Source organism: Sorex fumeus, unplaced genomic scaffold (assembly GCF_029834395.1).
Source record: "Sorex fumeus unplaced genomic scaffold, SorFum_2.1 ptg000050l, whole genome shotgun sequence".
In the NCBI taxonomy this organism is placed as follows: Eukaryota; Metazoa; Chordata; class Mammalia; order Eulipotyphla; family Soricidae; genus Sorex; species Sorex fumeus.
This window is the reverse complement of record NW_026606107.1, coordinates 18,989,436-19,017,402: the sequence shown is the minus strand read 5'-3', so window position 1 is coordinate 19,017,402 and position 27,967 is coordinate 18,989,436. Positions and strand designations below refer to the sequence as shown.

General features: G+C 45.3%; 1 protein-coding gene across 6 annotated transcripts in view; it reads right to left on the bottom strand.

Annotated features, from left to right (window-relative positions):
• The window catches only part of ATRX (ATRX chromatin remodeler), a 222,326-nt gene that overhangs the window by 158,430 nt on the left and 35,929 nt on the right, over window positions 1-27,967 (bottom strand). For 5 of the 6 annotated variants that reach the window (XM_056124203.1, XM_056124204.1, XM_056124206.1 and 2 more), the window contains one exon: window positions 27,715-27,827. In XM_056124203.1, the coding sequence (XP_055980178.1) occupies window positions 27,715-27,827 (113 nt within the window). Of the gene's footprint in view, window positions 1-9,092; window positions 9,136-27,714; window positions 27,828-27,967 lie in introns of those variants that run through there. The other variant, XM_056124205.1, reaches the window with a different exon arrangement.

The following is a 27,967-nucleotide window of genomic DNA, read 5'->3' as shown; positions in this document are numbered from 1 at the left end:
CCAAAAGGAGAGAGAGAACACAGGGGATTGCCCTGCCACAGAGGCAGGGGGGCGATGGGGGGATGGGGGTGGGGGGGATATTATCCATGGTGGTGGAAAATGGGCACTGGTGAAGGGATGGGTATCTGATCATTGTATAATCAAACCCAAGCACGAAAAATTGTAAATCTACAACTGTACCTCATGGTGTTTCACTAATTAAAAAAAAAAAACATGAGTTGAAGAAATCATCAATAAGGGCCAGAATCAGAGTACAATGGGGTGCTTGCCTTGCACATGGCCAAGCTGTTGGGTTCAATCCCCACCATCCCATATGGTCCCCCAAGCACCACCAGGAGTATTACCTGCACACAGAGCCAGGAGTAACCCATGAGCATGGCTGGATGTGGACCAAAAAACAAATAAAATTCACAGGTAAGAACTTCCCAGAATTAAGGATTATGGGCACCAAGATCCAAGAGGCCTGACAGGTCCCAGTGAAAACAGACCCAATTACAAAACTCTAAGATACCTATTATACTCAACAATGATAAAATCCAAAGATAGACACAGAATACTGAACACAGCAAGACGAAAACAGAAATTAAGGAACACCCATTAGATGTACAGCAACTCTATCAAATGAGACTCTATGAGCCAAAAAAATATGAAAGGGTACAGTACAAAAACTCAATGAAATGAACACTTTACCAAAAATAATTAATCCAGCTAGATTATCATTCAGGTTTGAAGGAACAACTATACAGTGCTTCAAGGACAGAAAACAGCTTAGGGAACTCATAGCCTTGAAATCAGTTTAGCAAGAAGCATTAAAAGAGCTCCTTTAAAGGACAGGAGAAACTTCCTATGTGTGACATAGGGTATGGCACTCACGAATGGTGCATACTGTAGCACTGCAGCACTGTCCTCCCATTTTTCACCAATTTGCTAGAGTGGGCCCAGTAACGTCTCCACTGTGACACTTGTTACTGTATTTGGTATATTGAATATATCACGGGTAGCTTGCCAGGCTTTGCCATGCAGGCGAGACACTCTCAGTAGCTTGCCAGGCTCTCTGAGAGGGGCAGAGGAATTGAAGCCTGGTCAGCCGCATGCAAAACAAATGCCCTACCCACTGTGCTATCACTTCAGTCCATGGACCAAGTAACAGGAAATAAATTGTTTATATGCCAGCCAAGGGGGTAAGCTGGGGAATGGGAGGGAACCTGGGACACTGATGGTAGGAGCTGTTGGAATGTTGTATGTCTGAAACAATTCTATTATGATCAACTGTGTAAATCACGGTGCCTCAATAAACATTCCTGGAAAAAATGATTTTAATAAATTAATCAGGTGCTGGAGCAATAGCACAGCGAATAGGGCGTTTGCCTTGCACGTGGCCAAACTGGGTTCGATCCCCAACATCCCATATGGTCCCCCGAGCACTGTCAGGAATAATTCATGAATGCAGAGCCAGGAGTAACCCCTGTGCATGGCTGGGTGTGACCCAAGAAGCAAATCATCATCATCATCATCATCATCATCATCATCATCATCATCATCAAATTAAATTCTGGAGGAGTGTAGGATAACACTGTTTTGCCCTTCCTCAGGGAGCTTAGGTTTATCTGGTCACACCCACCCCAGTCACTCCCATTCTTTTGTTTATTTGTAACTACTTCTCTATGCTCTCTTCCTCAAACAGTTAATCAGCTTATTCCTCTAATCAGATTGTTAATTTGTAAGGTCAGATCTTTCTAGGACACTGAACTTGTATTATAAGTTAATATTGCCTTTCTCCTCTCCTCCCAGGATGGGAGAAGCATGCTGAAAGTAGACTATAGACCAAACATAATTGCCACTCAATGCCTCTCTTGCAAACCACAGGACCCAAAAGGAGAGGGAGAGAACAAAAGGGAATGCCCTGCCACAGAGGCAGGGTGGGATGGTGGGATGGGGGGTGGGAGGGATGCTGGAACCTGTGGTGGTGGAGGATGGGCGCTGGTGGAGGGATGGGTACTTGATCATTGTATAACTGAAATCCAAGCACAAAAATTTGTAAGTCTATAACTGTACCTCATGGTGTTTCAATAAAAAAATATATTGTCTTTCTCCTCTCCTTATGTCTTTTGAATAGTTTACTTTAAGTCCTTTTGTATAGACACAAGAAGACAATATTATGCTTTTGTAACTTGGAATTTAATTGGCTTCGAGTATTATTCATTCCCGGGCATCTGCTTTCTCAACATAAGCCTCAGTTGCCCTCACTTCCTAGCGCCCCCAAAAGCAGGGTCCCGCCAAGGGACTGGATGGAACCAGGGCAAGTGGTAAGCTATGTGCTATCCTGGCATCAAGATGGGCCTGGCCAAAGTGCCACAATCCTTAACTATAAAAGCTTGATCATGACAAATGCTGTCATGATCCAAAAGTAATGACCAGACTAGGACCCTGCTAGGGATAGGAAAGACTAATCTGGCCTGAGCACTGTACTCTGAGATCGGGATAATCCCAGGAGAGCAATTCTATAAGCTTAATGCATCTCTTACTGTGCCCATACAAAATGATTAATATTATGAATGCTTATATGTTTGTTGGACAAGGAGAGGAGAAACACACCCATGGGATTTCACCCTTGGGTGGGTGGTCCTGCTAAAGGGAATCTTAGAGGCAGCACCCCCTGAGGGGAAGAACTTTAACCCTATTGACTGTGACCACACCTATGTGTAAGCCCAGCCCCTCGTGGTTTAGAGATTTAACTAGAATGTGAAAGTGAGTTGGGGGAGAGAAGATCAGGGTAGATCCAGAGTCTGAGCCAGAAGGAGGAAGGGGTTTCAGATTGATGTAGGCAGGTAGATAGGGAAAGGCCCTTTGCAATGAAACAAAGTTTCATGGAAGAAGAATTCTAGGAATGACCCACCTTGTGGATACAGAAAACAAAGGCCTGATAAGACCATCTGCAGACCCTGAGGATATAGGCCTCCCCATGAAATTCCTCTTTTTGGACCTCCCCTTTACTCCCAACCTCCCTGGTAACCTCCTTAGCAATGGACTTTTACCTGGAAAGAAGCCCCACGTGGGGGCAGGCTGGAGAAACCCTATAAAGGCCACCTGGAACAAAGGAAGGGCGCGCATATGCTGCCTGAGCCCATGTGCTGCTTGCGCCCACGTGGCCGAGCACATGTGGTGCCCGAGCACGTGTCGCCCGCATCTCCCCTCTTGAGATGTGTACTTTCAGGCTTTCGTGTCTAATCTCTCTCTCTCTCTCTCTCTCTCTCTCTCTCTCTCTCTCTCTCTCTCTCTCTCTCTCTCTCTCTCTCTCTCTTTCCCCCTCCGCACCTAAAAATCCTCCAAATAAAATCTATTTACTTCACTGCTTGTCTACTCCTGAAATTTCTTTCTGCGAGGCAAGACAAGAACACAGTAACCCTGGGTCCCGGGTGGCAGAGGCGGGTGGGGAGAAAGTGACCATCTTTCTCCTCCCCACTTCACATAAGTCACCGACATCAAGATTGGGGACCGGGAGAAGAGAGAGAGAAAGGAGTGAATGGGGATGAGAATGGAATAAACAGCATCTGATCAATCCACCAGCTTGACCCTCGTCTCCTCTGCCATCTGCCCCAGGGCCTGGGCCGCCCTGGCCAGGGAAAGAGCCATGAGGCCACCCCCTGGCTGCCCTTGGAGTTTTTTACAGAGGCAGGCCAAAATGATAATAAAGCAGGAAAGGGGCTTATCCTGGATGCAGCTGACCCAGGTACATTCCCCAGAACCACATATGCCTCCTGGACTATTTTCAGGAGTGATCCAAGAATGCAGAGCAGGCAAAAACTCTGTGTACTGCCAGGTGTCCCCTCAAAAATATTTAATGCAATAGAAAACTCTACATGTTTGGGACAACAGCAATAGTATAGCATGGGCATTTGCCTTACAAACAGCCAACCTGGGTTCAATCCCTGGCACCCCATATGGTCCCCTGAGCCAGACAGAAGTAATCCCTGAGTAAAGAACAAGAGTAAGCATTGAATACAACCAAGTGTGGGTGGGATAAAGGGAACGGAGATAGGGGCAAAAGGAAGAAGAAGGAAGGGAGGAACAATGGAAGAAAGGAAGGTAGGTCTACATGTTCATGAACTGGAAGCTTTAATTAACATTATTACGATTGCAATACTCTCCCAATTTATCTACAAACACAATGCCAGGATGGCAGGATGCAGCTGGCTTCTTTGTAGACTAATGAGCTCATTCAAAAATTTACATAGAATTAAAAAGAACCCAGAATAACCAAAACAAGTTTCGAAGAAAGGAGAAAACAGTAGTAGAAAATAGCTTAAGTGGTACAGTACATACTTAGTATGTATGAGGCACTGAATTCTATCACTTGCATTGCATGACCCTGGTAGCATCTGTGCTATAGCACTGCTGGATTCAAGCAACACCAGGTGTGGCCCCTAGAAAAGGAAGAACACAAATCCTCCACCACCTTAAACTTCCTGTAAAACAATTATAACAAAGAAAATGAAGCACTAGCAAAACGATTCACATGGAAAATTACTGACAAACGAAAATTAAGACACAAACCCAGAAGCCAGACATAGTACAGCAGGTAAGCTGCTTGCCTTTGCACACAGACAACCCAGGTTCAATCCCCAGTGTAGTATATGGTCACTAAGCACTGCCAGAAGTGAACCATGAGCAAAGAGTCAGGAGTGAGTCCCGAGCACCACTACATGTGCCCACCCATACCCGTACCCCCCAAAAAGGAAAAAAAGAGAAAAGGAAATACAGCAGCTTTCAACATGAGTGGATTTTGAGGATATTATGCTTAGTGAAGTAAGCCTATAGAGACAGTACAGAGAGGGTAAGGTGCTTGCTTGCCTTGCATGTGGCTCACCAGAATTCAATCCCCACACAATATATGGTCCCCAGAGCAGAGCCAGGATTAATTCCTCAGTGAGATGCCAGGAGTAATTGCTGAACATTGTTCGGTGTATTAGAAAAACAAAAGAAGGATGGAATCAAGTTGTACTTATTCTACTTCAGGAAGTGATATTGTGGTGGAAGATGGATTTCTGATGAGTGGATGAAGAGGTAGACTTATAGAAACTCATGAATTTATTCCTTATGAATTTATTCATTTTCAAGAAATTTAAGTAATTAGTGATAAAGTCTTCTAACAGAAAAATTATGTCCCAAAGGAACAGTACTTAATTATACACGTTATTGATTGGTTGGTTTTTAGGCCACACCTGGCAGTGTTCAGGGCTTACTCCTAGCTCTGTACTCACTCTTGGTGAGGCTGCAGTGCTGGGAATTCAATCTGGTTGGATTCATGCAAATTAAGTGCCTGAGCCACTGTATTATTGCACCAGCCTTATATACTTTAAATGGGTGAATTGGATCTTTTATAAATTCACTGTAACGGTTCATCGATATGCTCAAGCAGGCCCAGTAACGTCTCCATTGTGACACTTGTTACCGTCCTTGGCATATCGAGTACATCACGAGTAGCTTTCCAGGCTTCGCCAGGTGGGCAAGATACTCTTGGTAGCTTGCCGGGCTCTCTGAGAGGGGCGGAGGAATCGAACCTGGGTTGGCCAGGTTGGCTGCATGCAAGGCAAATGCCTTCCCCGCTGTGCTATCGCTCCAACCCCTTTTGTAAATTACATCACAATAATGATGCTAATTTTTATTAGTCATTAGGAAAATTCATATTAAAACTACAATGAAGGGGCTGGAGCAATAGCACAGCAGTTAAGGCATTTGCCTTGCATGCGGCCAACCTGAGTTGGATACCCATCATCCCATATGGTCCCCCGAGCACCGCAGGAGTAATTCCTGAGGGCAGAGCCAGGATTAACCCCTGTGCATCGCTGGGTGTGATCTAAAAAGAAAAAAAATTCTAAAACTTAAATTTAAATAGCAAGTGTTATTTAAATTTAATACCAAATCCTGCAAGGGTGCAGAGATAGGATCAGTAATACATTTTCGTATAAGTATGAGATGATGTGACCATTCTGGAAAAGTTTATGTAATTGGGTTTTCTTCTAATAGTGAACAGAGGTTCTGATCCCATGCCTGGCCATGAAAAATCATGTGTTTTCATCTACATACCCACTTCCTCCTATGATGACCTCAGAGAGCACATGGTTAAGATGATAAAATCACAAATATGTAAAGATTCTGGAGTCTCCAGCTGAAAAATGTTGCATAACAAAATTTGTAAAAAGTAGCCACTATTTTTATAAAAAAGGAATATTATTGAATTTTATTCTTTGATAAAACTGCATGTGACTGTTAAGTCACAGAAACTTTGTAGGTTTATAGGTTATTTTTTACTACAACACATCTTAGCTTACCATAATATAGTTCTATTTAATAATGAGTTCTTAGGAGCTATTTAATTTTGAAAACCAATGGGTAAGTTTATTTTCAATTATACATAGTTTGCAAAGCACATATGCCCATTACTTAGCAGATAAACATCTTTAAATATAGCACTGTAGCACTGTCCTCCCGTTGTTCATCGATTTGCTCGAGCAGGCCCAATAACATCTCCATTGTGAGACTTGTTGTTACTGTTGTTACTGTGTTTGGCATATCGAATACATCACGGGGAGCTTACCAGGCTCTTCCATGAGGGCGGGATACTCTTGGTAGTTTGCCGGACTCTCTGAGAGGGGTGGAGGAATCGAACCCGGGTCAGCTGAGTTGGCCGCGTACAAGGCAAACGCCCTACCGCTGTGCTATCACTCCAGCCCATAATATATAAATATATAAGTATTTTATATTTATAATATATGTATTGTATTTTATAAAGCCAGAATCATAGCCAACAGTCAACATCCCCAAGTAAATTGTTAGCCTCACCGAGATTTTAAACCCCCTAGCACTATCCCGAGTGGAGCTGCAAGGGCCAACTTGGGTGGGGTCTGCATGGGCGGCTCTTAAGAAACACTTGTCCCTTCTGTTCTCTGGGCTCTCTGTGGTGCTCAGGGGATCACGAGGTGCTGAAAACTGGTCTTCCACATGCCAAGCATCTGTTCAGCTCTCTGAACCTCTCTCCCTCTCTGCGTAATCAAAGGGGATGCTTGGGACAGAAACTGTGTGGCATGTCAGAGGCTTCCAGGATCTCGAAGCCGCCTGGGGTCCTGGTAGGAGCCTTGTCCCTGCATACTCAGCCTTCCGGAAGAATCGGACCTGACCCTTCTCAGGAACAAGGAGCAGCAGTCAGGGATATCCCAGCCTGGTTCTGTGCTCCCCCCACCAATGGTGTTTAAGGACAGTCTAATATAAAAAGTATGAACAGTCCACATGTCCATCATGGAAGGTATGACCTCATAAACTTATCTCAAATGTATGAGTAATGTTAATATAGTTTTATAGTTTACTGATCTACCAGAAGCTGGAATCTTCTAAGTCCCAAACAAGTAAAAATAGCACTTATCCTAGGAAGGGGCAATGTCTATGGTATAGAGGATGATTCAACAGGGAGGAGGAGGTGGAGCTACTAGATGGTAGTGTTATACATGAAACCCTATCAGCAAGAGTACTGTAAACTATAGTACAAAACATACATACATACACACACAAATAGAAAGTGTCTCTCATAGAAGGTGACTGGTGGATGGGAGGCAAGTGGTGGGAGGAAACTGGTGAAAGGAAGCGGACAGTATTGAAACACTGCATGCCTGAAAACACAATCACGAATAACTTTATAATTTCACAGTGCCTAAATAAAATTAAGTAAATAACACATCTCTTGTTTCTTTTCAAAACAATTGTATAACCATCATGTAACTCACTGACTGCATTCCTGGGCATTTATTCCAGAAAAATATACCATGGTCACCCAAATACAAGAATGTTCAGGAGCAGCTTTACTTATAATAGCACAAATCTGAAACCGGTGCACATATCCTTTAACTGATAAATGTTTCTGGGGCATTTGGAGTTTGGGGTAGAGTTGGGTTTTGCTTTTTGTGTCACATCCAGTGGTGCTTAGTAATCACTCCTGGCTCTGGTCTAAGGTATCACTCCTGGCTGGCCCAGAGGACCATATAGGGTGATAGTTATCAAACCCAGGTCAACCACATGCAAGGCAAACACCCTAATTGCTGTACTATTGCTCCAACCCCTAGCTGGTGAATGGTTAAACAAACTTAAGTATAACCACACCAATGAATACAATCCTGCAATTGTAAAGTACTAACAAAAGCAACAATTTGAATTACTGTCCAGAAAATTATGCTTAGTAGAAAAAAACTAACTCCAGGTCTATAACTTCTTTGTAAACTTTCATGGCCTGTCTTTTTTGTTCAATTTCGTTTGGTTTCTATGCCACACCAGGTGGTATTCAGAGTTTACTCCTGACTCTGCACTAAGGGATCCAGTCAACCTCGGGGACCATATATGATGCCAGGACCAACCCTGGGCCAGTTGTATGAAAGACAAGGACCATATCTGTTGTAATAACCCAAGCACCTTGAGCACCACAAGGTACCACCCAAACCCCTCCCCGAAAAATAAAACAAGCAACTCAAACTCATTCCAGGAGACTCCAATTTTACTCTCCTTCTTGTACACGTATTATATTTTTTTATGTATCTAATTACTTCACAGAAGTTTCTTTGCCTTTTATGGAATATCATTTAGTACTTCTCACAAAGATCTAAAGAAATACTATAATACAATAAAATTTTAACACCCTTACCACTGGACTGATCAAACAAACAGAAAAATCAATAAGAAAACAGCAGCCTTAAATGAGGAGTTGGAAGAGATGAGATTAGGTTGAGCTTAGTAGGGATTTACCGTACTTGAAAAAGCAGAATAAACACTGTTATCCAGTGCAAAAGAAACACTGTCCAGGATAGAACACATACTATGACACAAAATAACCCCCCAAACTGGCAAGCTACCAAGAGTATCTCGCCCTCACGGCAAAGCCTGGCGAGCTACCCATGACGTATTCGATATGCCAAACACAGTAACAAGTCTCACAATGTTACTGGGCCCGCTTGAGCAAATCGATGAACAATGGGAGGACAGTGACAGTGATGTCTTAAAAGACTGGAATCATGGGCCAGGAGAGATAGCACAGCATGTATGGTGCTTACCTTGCACATAACCAAGCCAGGTTTGCTCCCCAGCACCACACATTGTCCCTTGCAGAAGAAATCTCTGTGAGCCAGAAGTAATCCCTGAGCACTACCAGGTGCAGCCCAAAACCAAAAAGGATGAAATCATATCAAGCCATCTTTTCAGATAATAATGCCCTAAAAAATTAACCATAGAGAGAATATGGCAAGATTCATTTTGAGACAAAACAACACATTATTGAATAACTGCTAGGTCAAGGAGGAAATAGAAGAAATTAATATTGGGAACAAAAATGAAAACAGGAGCTTTCAGAACAAAAGGAAGTAGCAAAAGCAATACTAAGAGGAAATTTCACAGCAATACAGGTTTATAACCAATAACAAAACACTCAAATATCAATAAACCTATAGAATAAGCTAGCAGGCTATATAATATACAGAAATCTGTTGTATTTCTAAACACAATGAATCAGAAATCAGGAAAAATCCTATTTGAGCCAGGAGAGACAGAGCAGGTAGGGAGCTTGTCTTGTGTGCAAGTTCAATCCCAGCTCCACGTATGGCCCCCAACTCCTCCCCAGAAGTGATGTCTGAGTGCAGAATCAGGAATGAGTCCTGGGCATATCTGGGCCCAGCTCAAAGACAAATAAACTATACACAAATTATAGGACCCGAAAACTTATATACCTAAGAATCAATACACGGTATGGAAACACATATATTAAAAACAGTAACTTGTTAAAGAAATAGAAGACACCAGAAATATAAGACATATTCCAAGTTTATAAGTATAAGTAATATTGTTAAAAAGACCATTCTACACAAAGCATTATATAGATTCAAAGTAATCTAAGTTCCAATGCCATTCTTTGATGATATATTTCAAATTTATATGAAACCACAAAACCACTCTCTACCACCAAATATACAAGGCAATGCTGGAAAAAAAGGAGGTATCATTTTTCCTGACTTTATACTATAAAACTATAAAATATGATAATGGAATAAAGACTGACAAAGGTTAAGGTACTTGGCTAGCATGTGGATGTAGTCATAACCGTGGTTCAAATCCCAGCACCACATGTGGTCCTCCAAGCACCACCAGGCGTGGTCCCTGAGCTGAGCCAGGAGGGAAACTTGAGCAGAGGCCAGTGTGGCTCCTAAGCACCACTGAACACGGCCCAATACCTCACCCAACAAAAAAAAAGCTGACATACAGACCAATAAAATTGAAAACCCAGAGATAAACTCTCAGGTAAGCAATGAACAAAGAAGCCAAGAGCATAAAACGGAGAAAGGAAAGTTTCCAAACTGAATCGTGTCAGGAAAGTCATTATGAAAATGAAAAAAATTAGACCACTAACACTATGCACAAAAGTTGAATGAAAAATTGTTTTAAAGAAACCAGATACAGTGGGTAGGGTATTCACGTTGCACACAGCTGACCAAGGTTCAATGCCCAGCATCCTAAATGGTCCACCAAGCATAGCCAGGATTAATTCCTGAGTGCAGAGCCAGAAATATCTGCTGAGCACCACCAGGTACAGCCCCAAAATAAAATAAATATGATTTAAAGAGTATAGTCTGGAATCCATAAAACATATGAAAGAAAATACAGACATAAGCAACCCTTCATGATATTAATTAACTTCAAGTGTCCACAATGATTCAACCCTACTGGCAAGAAAGCCCAAACTAAAAATAAATAAATGACATTTCAAACTAAAGTTTCTGCACTGCAAATGAAACAAAAATGTTCTACTAAAATAAAATACATTGAACTAAATATATTCTACCAAATGGGACTGAAGAAGGCAGATAGGGAAGGGACACCAATGGCAATAAAGTCCTTGGAAGTAATAAAACCAATAGCCCAAGGCTGCAAAAACCCACCTTGTGAGACAGAAACTAAGGCCTGTTAAGATGGTTCTTTTATGGCAACACAGACCCAGAGAAGACTGGACTTACCCTAGAGATTAACTCCAACAGGAACAAAGGCCAGGAAAGTAATATCAAAAGACCATCAACTACTCCCAATTCTAACACCCTAACAATGGACTCTTACCGAGGTAGAGAGTCCAACATGGGACAGGTTGGGAAAACCTTGTAAAAGCCAACTTTAACAAAGAAACTGCACATGCTGCGAGCCCATGTTCTGCTCAAGCCCATATGCTACTGCAAAGCACACGTGGTGCCCGAGAATATGTGTTGCCCTCATCTACCCTCTTGAGATGTGTACTTTCATACTTTCATATCTATTGCTGGAATGTGCATTTGGGTTCCCTTTCCACTCTCAAGAAGTGTTTGTTCTCTCTTGACAGCATTCTCTCTCCTCTCTCTACCCTTCCTCTCTTTCTCCTCTCTCCTCCCCCACTCCTTTTTCCCCCACTTCCCCCTCCTACCTCACTCCCTCCCTTTCTCCCTTCTTTCCTCCCTTCCTGAAAAATCCAAATCAAATCTGTTATACTTCATTGCTTGTCTCTTCCTGAAATTCCTTTCTGTGAGGGAAAGCTGAGGACCCTAAAGGCCTGAGTAAGTTCTAAAACTGACTTTCCTTTTCCTGTAAACAGCAAGGCTTACAGCAGATTATCAGTCCTAGATTTTCCTAGCCATTCTCCAGATATCAGAAGTGGATACTGAGAAAACAGTAGGTTCCCTTCTCAAGACTGCTGCCTCTCTCCTCCATGCTTCACATTAGTCACATGAGGACGCCACTGGCATCAGTAGGAAATAGCTGCAAATAAAACTCCTAATAGCTAAGAACTTACAAATTCAGTGCATGTGATGCCTGTGCCCATGTGTTGCCCATGCACATGCTAATCACATCTCCCCTCTTGAAACGTGTACTCTGGGGTTCTTTCCACTCTAGCGAAGCCCATGTTCTCTCTCGAGCACATATCTATCTTACTTCTCTCCTTACCTCCCTTTATTTCCCAATACACTTGTTATAATTCACTGTTCGTCTCCTCTTGAAATTCTTTTCTGTGAAAGAAAGGCAACAAACCTGAAAGGTCTGGGTAAGGACTAGGACTAACTTTCACTTCCGTCAAAGGCAATTCCTTGCTCTAGCCTGAATACAAAGCCATCCCTGAGAAATCAGGTGGTAGGGATCAACTCTCAAGGCAAGCGGATCAAGTGGATGTCAGGTGCAACTTGACAGCTGCCTTGTAGAGCTGGCGGGAAGTGAACTACATGCTACATAGGGGCTCACAGACATACAATCAGACCTAAGCCTCCCAGGGAATCTCACTTTGCATAAGTCACACAGGAACCTCCACTGGCAACATTAAAGGGCGACCACAAAAGAACAGCAGTGAAAAACTGCAAGAGGAGAATTTGTAGAGACTCTCAGAATAACATCTCTGAACCCAATAAACCCACTGCCTGGGCCCATTTATACTAAGTTAGCATGAGATTTCACATTCCTACAAAGGCAGGGTCTGTGCCCATTTGTCAACATGAAGAAAATACAGAAGGCAGACCTTCACACATATGCCCCTTAATGTTTTAAGGAAAAGAATCTGAAAGGGGAGAATTGCTGCAGCCAATAATGTGAGTTTTGGGGATATCTTTGAGTCTGAAACTGGAACCAGCATGGAGGCCTTAGACACAAACGACGCATCTCAGGAGCCCAGACAGTCACTGAGATGCAGAATTCCAGGCCAAGTGAGATGCAGAATTGTCAGACTTTCTGAGAAGAGAGATGGCTGGAGCCCCTGGGAGGAGACTCCAGCCCTGCAACAAAGGCCAGGTAGACAATCAAAAGAGACTATAAACTGCCTCAAAATCCCTTGGCAGCTACCCTGCAACATATGTTGGAGGGAGACAGTTTGGGAGAAGTGCATTTAAAGCCATTGTGAACAATAGAAGAGCACACATGCAATACCTGTACCCATGTGTTGCTGTAGAGAACGTATGTCGTTCTTACATATGCCACCGTCATACTCCCTCTTTAGATGTGTACTTTTGGGCTTCCTCCACTCTGGAGAAGTCATTTTCACATTTGAGCATGCGCACTAATTTACTACTTCCTTACCTCCCTTTATTTCCTAATAAACTTGTAATACTTCTAAAAAAGAACAAGTAAAAATTCACTTGCATCACTTGTCATCCCGTTGCTCATCGAGTTGCTTGAGCAGGTGCCAGTAACGTCTCCATTTGTTCTTGTCGTGTGCTAGTGTAGTGCATTTTTAAGGGTGTTAATTTTTACTTATCTTACTTATCTTGTTAGATAAGTAAAAATTAACCCCCTTAAAAACGAAGATAAAAGGAATTAGAGAGATAGTTTAGAAGGCAAGGCACTTGCCTTGCATGGGGGGCAGGCTAACCCAGATTTAATCCTGCCATTCCATATGGTCCTCCAAGCATCACTCAAGAGCCACTCCTGAGCAAATAGTCAAGAATAGCTCTTGAGCAACTGGCTCAGGAGGGACTCAAAGTGCAGCCCAAGCTCCCCACCTCCCCCCGCTTTTCAGGAGAAGAGCTGAACACACAATTTTTGAAAAGCATCATTGAGGTATAGAGCAAGAGTACAGTGGGTATGGATGGAGCTTGCCTTGCACATGCTGACCCAGGTTCGATCCCCAGCATCTCATATGGTCCCCCAAGCACCGCCAGGAGTGATTCCTGAATGCAGAAGAATCTCGAAGCACTGTCAGATATGACCAAAATGCAAAATAAACAAATAAATGAATAACATAAAATCACAGAGACGATCAAGAGGCACATGAAAACTTTCTCACCACTGATTACAAGTGAAAAGGATTACCAAGTGAATCTCATCACTAGAGAATTCTTCCAAACATTTACAGGGGACCTACTGCCAGTTCTTTTTAAGCTTTTCCAGTAAATTGAAGAAACAGAAACTCTCCCAGTTTCTATGAGGCATTTATCATCCTAATACCAAAAGCAAACAAAGACACCACAAAAAAAGAAAATCACAGGCAATTACCCCTTATGAACACAGATGCGAAGATCCTTAACAAAATATTAGCAAATAAAATCCAACAACTCATCAAAAAGATCATACACCACTAACAAATGAGATTCATCCCGGCGAGGAAAGGATGGTTTAACATTTGGGAACCAATCAACATAATCCATCATATCTGTAGCACTGTCCTCCCACTGTTCACTGATTTGCTCGAGCAGGCCCAGTAACATCTCCATTGTGAGACTTGTTGTTACTGTGTTTGGTATACCGAATATGTCATGGGTAGCTTGCCTGGCTCTCTGAGAGGGGCGGAGGAATTGAACCTGGCTCGGCCTGGCTGGCTGCACACAAGGCAAATGCCCTACCCACTGTGCTATTGCTCCAGCCCATCATATCAACAAAAGAATATATAAAACCCATATGATCATATCAATAGACACAGAGAAAGCATTTCACAAGATCCAGCATCCATTTATGATGAAAACTCTGACCAAAATGGGTAGTGAGGGAACTTTCCTCAATATAGTCAAAGCCATCTACTACAAGGCTATGGCAAGGATTATCTTCGATGGGGAAAAATTAAGATCTTCCCTCTAAGATCAGGGACAAGACAAGAATGCCCAATCTTACCACTTCTGTTCAATATAGTACTGAAAGTACTTGCAATAGTGGTTAGGCAAGAAAAAGATATTAAGTGCATCCAAATAGGAATAGAAGAAATCAAGCTCTCACAGATGATATGATACTATATTTAGAGAACCCTAAAGCCTCTACCAAAAAACTCCTACAAACAATAGACTTGTATAGTAAAGTTGCAGGCTATAAAATCAATACCCAAAAGCCCATGGCTTTCCTATATGCAAATAATGAGAGAGAAGAAAGTGACATGAAAAAAAGCAATCCTGTTCACAATCATGCCTCAGAAAATCAAGTACCGGAAGCGTTCAGAATAAGAGAAGGAACACATGGAGGGTGCGGGATCCCGGAGGAAAAGAAAAAAGAAAAAACAGGTTCCAAAAAGAGCCGAGAGCACCGGCAAGTTCCAGATGGAGTAGGCGCCGCATCTCGCCTCCCCCAGATGGAACCCTGGTGACCAGAAGCCTCTACAAACACAGCTCGAGTATGCGGGAACGAGGACTTTTTCTCAAATCTGCCGGACTAAACCTCCCAGGAAACCTCTGATTCCGGAAGTCACGCCCACAGCCCGCCCCCCAGCGCCATCTTTGAAGCGTTCAGAATAAGAGAAGGAACACATGGAGGGTGCGGGATCCCGGAGGAAAAGAAAAAAGAAAAAACAGGTTCCAAAAAGAGCCGAGAGCACCGGCAAGTTCCAGATGGAGTAGGCGCCACATCTCGCCTCCCCCAGATGGAACCCTGGTGACCAGAAGCCTCTACAAACACAGCTCGAGTATGCGGGAACGAGGACTTTTTCTCAAAACCGCGCGGCCGCTTACACGGCCGCGAGACATCTCTCTGTATACAAAGTGATCAATGAGAAGTAAACCACCCAATCTTTCTCCCTGAAAATCAGAGTTAAGTTTGGAGCATGGCCACAGCCCCAGAAACACAAGGACTTAATGCAGAAACCAGCAGCTTAGAGCAGAAAAGTGAACGGACGATGAGTTAACCCAGGCCATCATTTCTGCCCAGAGGGGAAAGGGTGTTGCCCCATTCGCCCTCTCTTCTCTGGAAAGAAGGATGGCGGCCGCATGGGAGCCTTGTGGACAGCAGGTATGAGCCGGGGGTGTGGGGGCGACTAAAACCTCATGGGAAGAGGGGCGTTTCGCTCCGCCCTTCACGCCCTACCGAGGCCACCAGTCACCCCTCACGAGCGGCTCCCCAGCACAGCCACGGCCCCAGAAGCACAAGGACTTAATGCAGAACCCAGCAGCTTGGAGCAGAAAAGTGAACAGACTATGTGTTAATCCAGGCCATCAAGTCTGCCGGAGGGGAAAGGGTGTTGCCCCATTCGCCCTCTCTTCTCTGGAAAGAAGGATGGCGGCCGCATGGGAGCCTTGTGGACAGCAGGTATGAGCCGGGGGTGTGGGGGCGACTAAAACCTCATGGGAAGGGGGGCGTTCCGGTCCGTCCTTCACGCCCTACCGAGGTCACCGGTTGCCCCCCACGAGAGGCTCTCCAGCACGGCCACAGCCCCAGAAGCACAAGGGCTTAATGCAGAACCCAGCAGCTTGGAGCAGAAAAGTGAAAGGACTATGCGTTAATCCAGGCAATCATTTCTGCCCAGAGGGGAAAGGGTGTTGCTCCCTTCCGCCCTCCTCCCTCTGGAAAGAAAGATGGCGGCCACATGGGAGCCTTGTGGACAGCAGGTATGAGCCGGGGGTGTGGGGGCGACTAAAACCTCATGGGAAGGGGGGCGTTCCAGTCCGTCCTTCACGCCCTACCGAGGTCACCAGTCACCCCTCACGAGCGGCTCTCCAGCACGGCCACGGCCCCAGAAGCACAAGGACTTAATGCAGAACCCAGAGGCTTAGAGCAGAAAAGTGAACGGACTATGCATTGATCCAGGCCATCAAGTCTGCCGGAGGGGAAAGGGTGTTGCCCCATTCGCCCTCTCCTCTCTGGAAAGAAAGATGGCGGCCACATGGGAGCCTTGTGGACAGCAGGTATGAGCCGGGAGTGTGGGGGCGACTAAAACCTCATGGGAAGGGGGGCGTTCCGGTCCGTCCTTCACGCCCTACCGAGGTCACCAGTTGCCCCCCACGAGCGGCTCTCCAGCACGGCCACAGCCCCAGAAGCACAAGGGCTTAATGCAGAACCCAGAAGCTTGGAGCAGAAAAGTGAACGGACTATGCATTGATCCAGGCCATCAAGTCTGCCGGAGGGGAAAGGGTGTTGCCCCATTCGCCCTCTCCTCTCTGGAAAGAAAGATGGCGGCCACATGGGAGCCTTGTGGACAGCAGGTATGAGCCGGGAGTGTGGGGGCGATTAAAACCTCATGGGAAGGGGGGCGTTTCGGACCGCCCTTCATGCCCTACCGAGGCCACCAGTTGCCCCCACTAGCAGCTCTCCAGCACGGTCACAGCCCCAGAAGCACAATGACCTAATGCAGAACCCAGCAGCTTGGAGCAGAAAAGTGAAAGGACTATGCGTTAATCCAGGCAATCATTTCTGCCCAGAGGGGAAAGGGTGTTGCTCCCTTCCGCTCTCCTCCCTCTGGAAAGAAAGATGGCGGCCACATGGGAGCCTTGTGGACAGCAGGTATGAGCCGGGGGTGTGGGGGCGACTAAAACCTCATGGGAAGGGGGGCGTTCTGGTTTGTCCTTCACGCCCTACCGAGGTCACCAGTTGCCCCCCGCGAGCGGCTCTCCAGCACGGCCACGGCCCCAGAAGCACAAGGACTTAATGCAGAACCCAGCAGCTTGGAGCAGAAAAATGAACGGACTATGCATTGATCCAGGCCATCAAGTCTGCCGGAGGGGAAAGGGTGTTGCCCCATTCGCCCTCTCCTCTCTGGAAAGAAAGATGGCGGCCACATGGGAGCCTTGTGGACAGCAGGTATGAGCCGGGAGTGTGGGGGCGACTAAAACCTCATGGGAAGGGGGGCGTTTCGCTCCGCCCTTCACGCCCTACCGAGGCCACCGGTTGCCCCCCGCGAGCGGCTCTCCAGCACGGCCAGGACTCCAGAACACAGAAACCAATTTCTTAACTATCTGACTTTCAGTAGAAATACTTCCAGGGTCAATAGGTAAAAGAGCAGAAATCCAAAACCAACATTTAATTCTTGAACCCAGCCGTAGAAAGCAAATCACTTCACAATGCTTTTTCAGCATGTCTGATTTGGGGGGGGGGGTAAACTCTAAATAATAGTGGTGAATCTTTTATTGAAACAATGAATCTAATCAAAGCAGATAGAGTGTTAACTAGAATTCATCTGCCTCACAGGGACGGGGAGGGGTGGGGGGTGGGGTTTTATTGGGGTTCTTCATGGTAAAAAATAAGTATTGGTAAAGGGAAATGTGTTTGATATTTACATGACTGAGACATAAACCTGAAAGCTTTGTAACCTTTCCCACAGTGATTCAATAAATAAATAAAAAAAAAATAAAAAAAAAAAAAAAGAAAATCAAGTACCTCAGAATCAGCTTAACTAAGGAGGTAAAGGATCTGGACAAAGAAAACCACAAAACTACCAGAATACAAAGACAGTTACAAAATAGGAAAGGATATTCACCCAATACACATCTGATAAGGGGTTGATATCAAGGATATACAAAGCACTTGTTGAACTCTATAGCACTATAGCATTATCTTCCCATTGTTCATCGATTTTCTAAAGTAGGCACCAGTAAAGTCTCCATTGTGAGACTTGTTGTTGCTGTTTTTGGCATATACGTCACAGAGAGCTTGCCAGGCTTTGCCATGTGGTTGGGATACTCTCAGTAGCTTGCCAGGCTCTCCAAGGGGGGAGGAGGAATCAAATCCAGGTCAGCTTCATGCAAAGCAAACGCCCTACCTGATGTGCTATTACTACAAGAAGAAAACATCCAGGGGTATGGTGCCGCCAGCAGGTCAATCTGTACCTGTGAGGCGAGTGAATCAGCAGCATGATGGCACCATCAGGTCTTGAGATACCCCAAAATTGCTGCTGTGCCTTTGGCCAGACCCAAAAAAACTTGGGGCAAAGTTTACCAAGAAAGCAAACGGCCAAAAGTTAGGTATGTGGGAGACACACCCACAAACCACCTCTGGCTCAGCTATAAAATTGGAGGCATGGCCTCTCTGGTTCCTGATCGAACTGCTTAACGGCCATGATCCCAGAGGCTCAGAAACGAATCTCGGAACCCAAAGGCTTTTGGCAGAAATGCGTCCTGTTCCTGCAGTAGGTTACTGGCGCTGGGCCACTCCAGGTGGGAAAAGGTTTCGTGCCTTGGCCTGTTCCCCTTGACAGCCTGTGACCGTCATCCTCCAGAGGCCACAGGACAGTCAGGTTTGGGCCGGCAGTGACGAGACATGCAGGGCCTCACCAGATGGGGGTGGAACCAGCCCTTTCCTCCCCATCCCAGCGAGACCTTGAGTCGCTGCCTACAAACAGCCTCTCTGGCTCCTGATCAAGCTGATTAATGACCATGATCCCAGAGACTCAGAAACAAATCTCGAAACCCAGTGGCTTTTGGCAGAAATGCATCTGGACCATATACACGCCATGGCTCCAGAGGCAAAAGGACTTAATCCAGAGCCCAGCAGCTTATGGCAGAAAAGTGAATGGACCATGCATTAAACTACATCACCATGCCTCCCCAGGAAAGAAAGGGTACTGCTCCCTTCTGCCTTTCTCCCCCCAGCAGCAAGGTGGCCACCGCCTCAGAGCTTATTGGGAAGCCAGGTATGAGTCGGCAGTGATGGGGCAACTGCAGACACATGGGAAAGGGGACAGTACCAGCTCGTCCTTCATGCCCTGCCGAGGTCACAAGTTGCGCCCCACAAGCAGCTCTCTGGCACGGCCATGGCTCCAGATGCAAAAGGACTTAATCCAGAGCCCAGAAGCTTGAAGCAGAAAAATGAATGGACCATGCATTTAACTATGGTGCCATGCCTCCCCAGGAGGGAAAGGGTGTTGCTCACTTCCGCCTTTCTCCCCACCGTCAGCAAGGTGGCCGCCGCCTCAGAGCTTAATGGAAAGCCAGGTATGAGCCCGCGGTAACGGGGCAACTGCAGTCTCATGGGAAGAGGGGCGGTACTGGCCCGTCCTTCACTCCCTACTGTGGTCACGAGTTGCCCCCCACGAGCAGGTCTCCAGCACGGCCATGGCTCCAGAGGCAAAAGGACTTAACCAAAGAGCCCGGCAGCTTGCGACAGAAAAGTGAATGGACCATGTGTTAAACTATGGCTCCATGCCTCCCCGGGAGGGAAAGGGTGTTGCTCCCTTCTAACTTTTCTACCCCCACCCCACCCACCCCACCCCCCGCAGCAAGGTGGCCGCTGCCTCAGAGCTTATAGGAAAGCCAGGTATGAGTTGGCGGTGACGGGGCAACTGCAGTCTCATGGGAAGGGGGGTGGTACAGGCTCATCCTTCACACCCTACCGAGGTCCTGAGTTACCCCCCAAGAGCGGTTGCCCAGCAGAGCCATAACACCAGACACACAGAAACCAATCTCTAAATTATCTGGCTCTTTGCAGAAATCCAAAATTGAGTGGCCGCAATAGTGGCCGAGCAACATTATATGATTCTCATAACCAGCCATAGAAAACAAAATATTTCACCATGCCTTTTCATCAGTTCTGATTCTGGGGGGGGGGGGGGAATTCTAAACAATAATGGTGCATCTTTTGTCGAAATGATGAATGTAATCAATGTAGAGAAGAGTTAAGTAGAAATCATCTGCCTCACAGGCATTGGGTGGGGTGGGAGGGGGGTATATTGGGGTTCTTGGTGGTGAAATGTGAGTACTGGTGAAGGGAAAGATGTTTGATCATTGTATGACCGAGACTTAAACCTGAAAGCTTAGTAACTTTTCCCACAGTGATTCAGTAAATAAATATAAGACGAAAAATAAAGAAATAAAACTATGAAAAAGGTAAGGAAGTTCATGCCAAATTCAATCAGCTAATCAATGGCTGAATAAATAGCAGTACTCCTACATTTAAAAAAAATAAGAAAACATCCAACCCTATTACAAAATATGGTGATGAAATGAACAGAAACTTTCTCAAAGAAGAAATGTGAATGGCTAAAAGGCACATGAAAAATGCTCTTCATCAGGGAGATGCAGTTCAAAACAATGAGATATCATCTCACACCACAGAGACTGGCCCACATCCAAAGAAACAAAAGCAACAAAAGCAACCGGTGTTGGCATGGATGTGGGGAGAAAGGGACTTTCTTTCCCTGCTGGTTGGAACGCCAACTGGTTCAGCCCTTTTGGAAGACAGTATGTACGCTTCTCAAAAAATTAGAAACTTGGCTCCCATTTGACCCTGCAATACCACTTCTGGGAATATATCCCGGAGATGCAAAAAAGTATAGTAGAAATAACATTTGCACTTGTATGTTCATTGCAGCACTGTTTACAATATCCAGGATCTGGAAAAAACCCGAGTGCCAGAGAACAGATGTCTGGTTAAATAAACTTTGGTACATCTACCCAATGGAATACTATGTATCTGTTAGACAAGATGAAGTCATGAAATTTGCATATAAGTGGATCAACATGGATAGTATCATACATATAAGTGGATCAACATGGACAGTATCATGCTAAGTGAAACGTGTCAGAAAGAGAGGGACAGACATAGAAGGACTGAACTCATTTGTGGAATATAAAGTAACAGAATGGGAGACCAACACCCAAGGACAGTAGAGATAAGGACCAGGAAGATGGCTCACCAGGAGGATGGCTCCCTAACTTGGAAGCCAGCCTCACACACTGGGGGGAAAGGCAGCTCAGAGAAGGGACCATAGAGTAAAGGGTGCTTGGAGGGTCCACTCGGGATGGGAGATGCATTCTGAAAGTACACTATAGACCAAACATGATGGCCACTTAATACCTGCATTGCAAACCACAACACCCTAAAGGAGAGAGAGTAAAAGGGAATGCCCTGCCACAGAGGCTGGTTGGGGGGGGTCAGGGTGGGGGTGAGAAGGATACTGGAACACTAGTGTTGGAGAATGGGCACTGGTGCAGGGATGGGTACTAGATCATTGTATGACTGAAATGTAAGCACTTAAGTTTGTAATTCTATAACTGTACCTCATGGTGATTCATTAAAAAAATTAAAAAATTTAAACCCCCCCCCAAAAAAAAAAATCAAGGACACAGAAGAATATCCATTGAACTGGAAAACAAACACAATGTTTCCTCAAGTAAATAAATAATGAAATACTGAGAACACATGGAGGGTGCGGGATCCCGGAGGAAAAAAAAAAAGAAAAAACAGGTTCCAAAAAGAGCCAAGTTCACCCGCAAGTTCCAGATGGAGTAGGCGCCGCATCTCGCCTCCCCCAGATGGAACCCCGGTGACCAGAAGCCTCTACAAACACAGCTCGAGTATGCGGGAACGAGGACTTTTTCTCAAATCTGCCGGACTACACCTCCCAGGTAACCTCTGATTCCGGAAGTCATGCCCACAGCCCGCCCCCCAGCGCCATCTTTGAAGCCTTAAGCATAAGAGAAAGAACACATGGAGGGTGCGGGATCCCGGAGGAAAAAAAAAAAGAAAAAACAGGTTCCAAAAAGAGCCAAGTTCACCCACAAGTTCCAGATGGAGTAGGCGCCGCATCTCGCCTCCCCCAGATGGAACCCCGGTGACCAGAAGCCTCTACAAACACAGCTCGAGTATGCGGGAACGAGGACTTTTTCTCAAAACCGCGCGGCCGCTTACACGGCCGCGAGACATCTCTCTGTATACAAAGTGATCAATGAGAAGTAAACCACCCAATCTTTCTCCCTGAAAATCAGAGTTAAGTTTGGAGCATGGCCACAGCCCCAGAAACACAAGGACTTAATGCAGAAACCAGCAGCTTAGAGCAGAAAAGTGAACGGACGATGAGTTAACCCAGGCCATCATTTCTGCCCAGAGGGGAAAGGGTGTTGCCCCATTCGCCCTCTCTTCTCTGGAAAGAAGGATGGCGGCCGCATGGGAGCCTTGTGGACAGCAGGTATGAGCCGGGGGTGTGGGGGCGACTAAAACCTCATGGGAAGGGGGGCGTTCCGGTCCGTCCTTCACGCCCTACCGAGGTCACCAGTTGCCCCCCACGAGCGGCTCTCCAGCACGGCCACAGCCCCAGAAGCACAAGGGCTTAATGCAGAGCCCAGCAGCTTGGAGCAGAAAAGTGAAAGGACTATGCGTTAATCCAGGCAGTCATTTCTGCCCAGAGGGGAAAGGGTGTTGCTCCCTTCCGCCCTCCTCCCTCTGGAAAGAAAGATGGCGGCCACATGGGAGCCTTGTGGACAGCAGGTATGAGCCGGGGGTGTGGGGGCGACTAAAACCTCATGGGAAGGGGGGCGTTCCGGTCCGTCCTTCACGCCCTACCGAGGTCACCAGTCACCCCCCACGAGCGGCTCTCCAGCACAGCCACGGCCCCAGAAGCACAAGGACTTAATGCAGAACCCAGCAGCTTGGAGCAGAAAAGTGAACGGACTATGCATTGACCCAGGCCATCAAGTCTGCCGGAGGGGAAAGGGTGTTGCCCCATTCGCCCTCTCCTCTCTGGAAAGAAAGATGGCGGCCACATGGGAGCCTTGTGGACAGCAGGTATGAGCCGGGAGTGTGGGGGCGACTAAAACCTCATGGGAAGGGGGGCGTTCCGGTCCGTCCTTCACGCCCTACCGAGGTCACCAGTCGCCCCCCGCGAGCGGCTCTCCAGCACGGCCATGGCCCCAGAAGCACAAGGACTTAATGCAGAACCCAGCAGCTTGGAGCAGAAAAGTGAATGGACTATGCGTTGATCCAGCCCATCAAGTCTGCCGGAGGGGAAAGGGTGTTGCCCCATTCGCCCTCTCCTCTCTGGAAAGAAAGATGGCGGCCACATGGGAGCCTTGTGGACAGCAGGTATGAGCCGGGAGTGTGGGGGCGACTAAAACCTCATGGGAAGGGGGGCGTTTCGCTCCGCCCTTCACGCCCTACCGAGGCCACCAGTTGCCCCCCACGAGCGGCTCTCCAGCACGGCCACGACTCCAGAACACAGAAACCAATTTCTTAACTATCTGACTTTCAGTAGAAATACTTCCAGGGTCAATAGGTAAAATAGCAGAAATCCAAAACCAACATTTAATTCTTGAACCCAGCTGTAGAAAGCAAATCACTTCACAATGCTTTTTCAGCATGTCTGATTTGGGGGGGGGGGTAAACTCTAAATAATAGTGGCGAATCTTTTATTGAAACAATCTAATCAAAGCGGATAGAGTGTTAACTAGAATTCATCTGCCTCACAGGGACGGCGAGGGGTGGGGGGTGGGGTTTTATTGGGGTTCTTCATGGGAAAAAATAAGTATTGGTAAAGGGAAATGTGTTTGATATTTGCATGACTGAGACATAAACCTGAAAGCTTTGTAACCTTTCCCACAGTGATTCAATAAATAAATAAAAAAAAAAAATAAAAAAAAATAAAAAAAAAAAATAAAAAAAAAAAAATAATGAAATACTGAAATTTTAAAAAAGCAAATAAAATGACAGTCAAAAAAATTTAAAAGGCTACATATGGCATGATTCCATTATTAAAATATGTTTGGGGCAGGAGTGACAGTACACCAGATAGGGCATCTGACTTGCCGATAACATTCCACTGTTCAATTCATGGCATCCCATATGGTCTCCCAAGTCCGCAACGAATAATCCCTGAGCACAAAGCCAAAAGTATGCACTGAGCACCACCAGGTATAGCACCCAAACCAATAAAAATGTATGTTTGAAACTGACAAAATTTCAGAATTGCAAGACAGATTAGAGATTACCAAGTATTAAACATGGTAAGACTAAGGATAGGAGCTAACTGTGATTACATAAGGGCAAACTGAGGAACATGTAACCTGTCTATGGGTGTGATGATATGATAATTAAACACAATTATTAATAATAGTTAATAAATATGAATTAGATTGGTAAGTATCAATAACCGTGTGGTAAACTTGTGAAAATTTTTACCAATGTGGGAAACTGGGCAGAGAATTAAAACTTCTTTCTGAATTAACAATTGTATGTGATTCTACAATTATCATAACTAAAATGTAAATTTGAAAAACTTTTAGAAGGGGGGCTGGAGAGCGAATACGGTGTGTTGGGCACTTTCCTTTATGTAGCAGGACTGGTTTTATCCCTGGCATCCCTGCCAAGAGTGATCTCTGAGCACAGAACCAGCATTAGCTCCATTACCACCCCCAGCACTGCAAGAGACATTACTGGTGCCCGCTCTAGCAAATCGATGAACAAAGGGAGGACAGTGCTACAGTGCTACCTCAAATAGTTTCTCTTTTTTTGCTTTTTGGGTCAAACCCAGCGATGCTCAGGGGTTACTCCTGGCTCTGTGCTCAAATACTCCTGGCGGTGCTTGGGGGACCATATGGGATGCTGGGGATTGAACCCAGGTTGGCCGCGTGTAAGGCAAACACCCTACCCACTGTACTATAGCTCCGGCCCCAAATAGTTTATTTTTTACAGATTCAGATTCAGAGTTAGTACTGAGACTAGTATGTGTCCAATAATAAGTTTGTTTTTTGTACTTGAGCACTATTGTAATAATACCTAATTTAATATTCTAGTCTGCTAATTTTAACAGCTGGGCGGACTGTGGGTTTTCTCTACTGATTGACTGCCCTTCTCTGAGCATGGGTCCCATTTCCTTTATTGAACTATCTTATATTTCCAATTAAATACTAGACGGGCTGGAGTGATAGCACAGCGGTAGGGCGTTTGCCTTGCACGCAGCCAACATGGCCGACCCAAGTTCGATTCCTCCGCCCCTCTCAGAGAGCCCGGCAAGCTACCGAGAGTATCTCGCCTGCATGGCAGAGCCTGGCAAGCTCCCCGTGACGTATTCGATATGCCAGACACAGTAACAACAAAGTCTCCAATGGAGACGTTACTGGGCCCGCTCGAGCAAATCAATGATCAACGGGAGGGCCTTTAAATACTAGATGTTTTTAAGAGAGTTTCTTCAAACCAAATGGCCAGTGACAGATATATGGATACGTGAATGTATGTCATATATGTACATAATGGAATATTACACAAATGTAAAAAATGATGAACTCATGGAGTTTGCTTCAACTTAGAACAGAAGGGTACCATATTTTTAAAATGAATCATATAAATGACAAAGACTGGATGATGTCATTCACCGTTGTATACAGAGAGACAAAACAAGGAAGTAAATTATATCAAACAGTGACAAACCCTTGGCCTTGGATTACAAAACTCAAAATTATCAAAATGCAAGGACTAGGAAAGAATTAAGAGTTGAACTGGAAGTAGCAAAAGGCACTAGTGGCTAGAGTACATATTTTGCATATGGAAGCCCCAATTTTGACCCCCAGTACAAGGTACTCAGAACAGCATCTTGTGTGGACATGTTGGGCTCCCCATGGAGTATTGCACTGCTGGACTCTACCACTGAATGGTCGGCCTTTATCCACCAGGAGACTTGAACCTCCAGGACCCAAGCACTGATGGGAAATCCCCATTTAACAAAGGCAAAAAGGTTGCCCCCCACGAGCGGCTCTCCAGCACGGCCATGGCAGCAGAAGCACAAGGACGTAATACAGAGCCCAGCAGCTTGCAGCAGAAATGTGAATGGACTATGCGTTAAACTAAGGTGCCTTGCCCAGCCTCCCCCACCCCGGGAGGGAAAGGGCGTCTGTCTCTTCTGCGTTTTTCCCTCCTAGCAGCATGGTGGCCACCTCAGAGCTTATTGGAAAGCCAGGTATGAGCCGGCAGTGACGGGGCAACTGCAACCTCATGGGGAAGGGGGCAAAAACGGCTTGTCCTTCATACCCAACTGAGGCCACAAGTTGCCCCCCACGAGCGGTTCTCTGGCACAGCCATGGCTCCAGAGTCACAGAAACCAATCTCGTAACTATCCGGCTCTTGGCAGAAATTCCTCCAGACTTAATTAGTAAAATATCAGAAATCCAAAACTGCGTGGCCGCAATAGACATCATATGGTTTTCATAACAGCAATAGAAAGCAAATTATTTCACAATTTCTTTTCAGTAGTTCTGATTTTGGGGGAGAAATTCTAAACAATAATGGTGCATCTTTTGTCGAAATAATGAATGTAATCAAAGTAGAGTTAAGAAGTAGAAATCATCTGCCTCACAGGCATTGGGAGGGGTGAAAGGGGGTATATTGGACTTCTTGGTGGTGAAAAATAATTGCTGGTGAAAGGAAGGGTGTTTGATCATTGTATGACCAAGACTTAAATTTGAAAGCTTTATAACTTTTCTCACCGTGATTCAATAAATAAATTTAAAATAAATTAATTAAATTAAATTAAAAAGGCAGAAAACGCTGGAATGACAGCACAGCGGGTAGGGCATTTGCCTTGCATGCGACCTACCCAGGTTCAATTCTCAGCATCCCAAATGTTCCCCCAAGCGACGCCAGGAGTAATTCCTAAGTGCAGAGCTAGGGGTAACCCCTGTGTATCATTCGCTGTGCCCCCACACACACACACAAAAAAAGCAGAAATAGGAATATTAAGGGAAGTACTATGTGTTTGGGTGGTTTTCTGTTTGATTCTGATTTGGGGTCCACACCCACCTGTGTTCAGGGCTCATCCCTGGCTCTCCACTCAGGGATCATACCTGGTGGTGGTCAGGGGACCAAACCCAGATAGGCTACATTCAAGACAGGCACTCTAACTGCTGTACTATCACTACAGTCTCCCTGTTTTTATGTAAAACTTATGTACCAAATCTACTCAGAGAATTTATCAAACATTATTAGAAAATTTAAGGAGCCAGTGAGATAGTACAGGGATTAAGCACTTGATGTGCATGTGGCCAACTCAGCTTCAGTTCCCAGCACAATGTATGATTTCCCAAATCCCCCAGAAGTGATCCTTGAGTAAAAGGAAGGAATAATCCCTAAGTACTGCCAGGTGTGTCCCCCCCCAAAAAATTAAATCCACCTTATCAAATATTAGCAAATTACTACATGCATAAAGGGCCATTAAAGTCTTTATTAGCTTGTCCCTTAATAAAAAACATGAAAAAATAAACCATAAGGTTCTACATATTCACTTTCAATTACCTGTGCTTTGGTTCATCACAAGCCTTGGAGGTGAACTTGTTTCTTCAGATTCTTCTGATGAGTGTGCTAGAAAGTCATGAAGCTTCTGCACCAATGTATTCAACTTGCTCTCACTATCAAAATAAAAATGTAAAACTAAATTACATTGTTATGTATGTAATAGTAATAGAAAACTAAAAAGTATCTCTATTATGAGAGAATATATATTAAAAATAAAAACTAATTGGAGGCTGGAGCAATACCACAGCAGGTA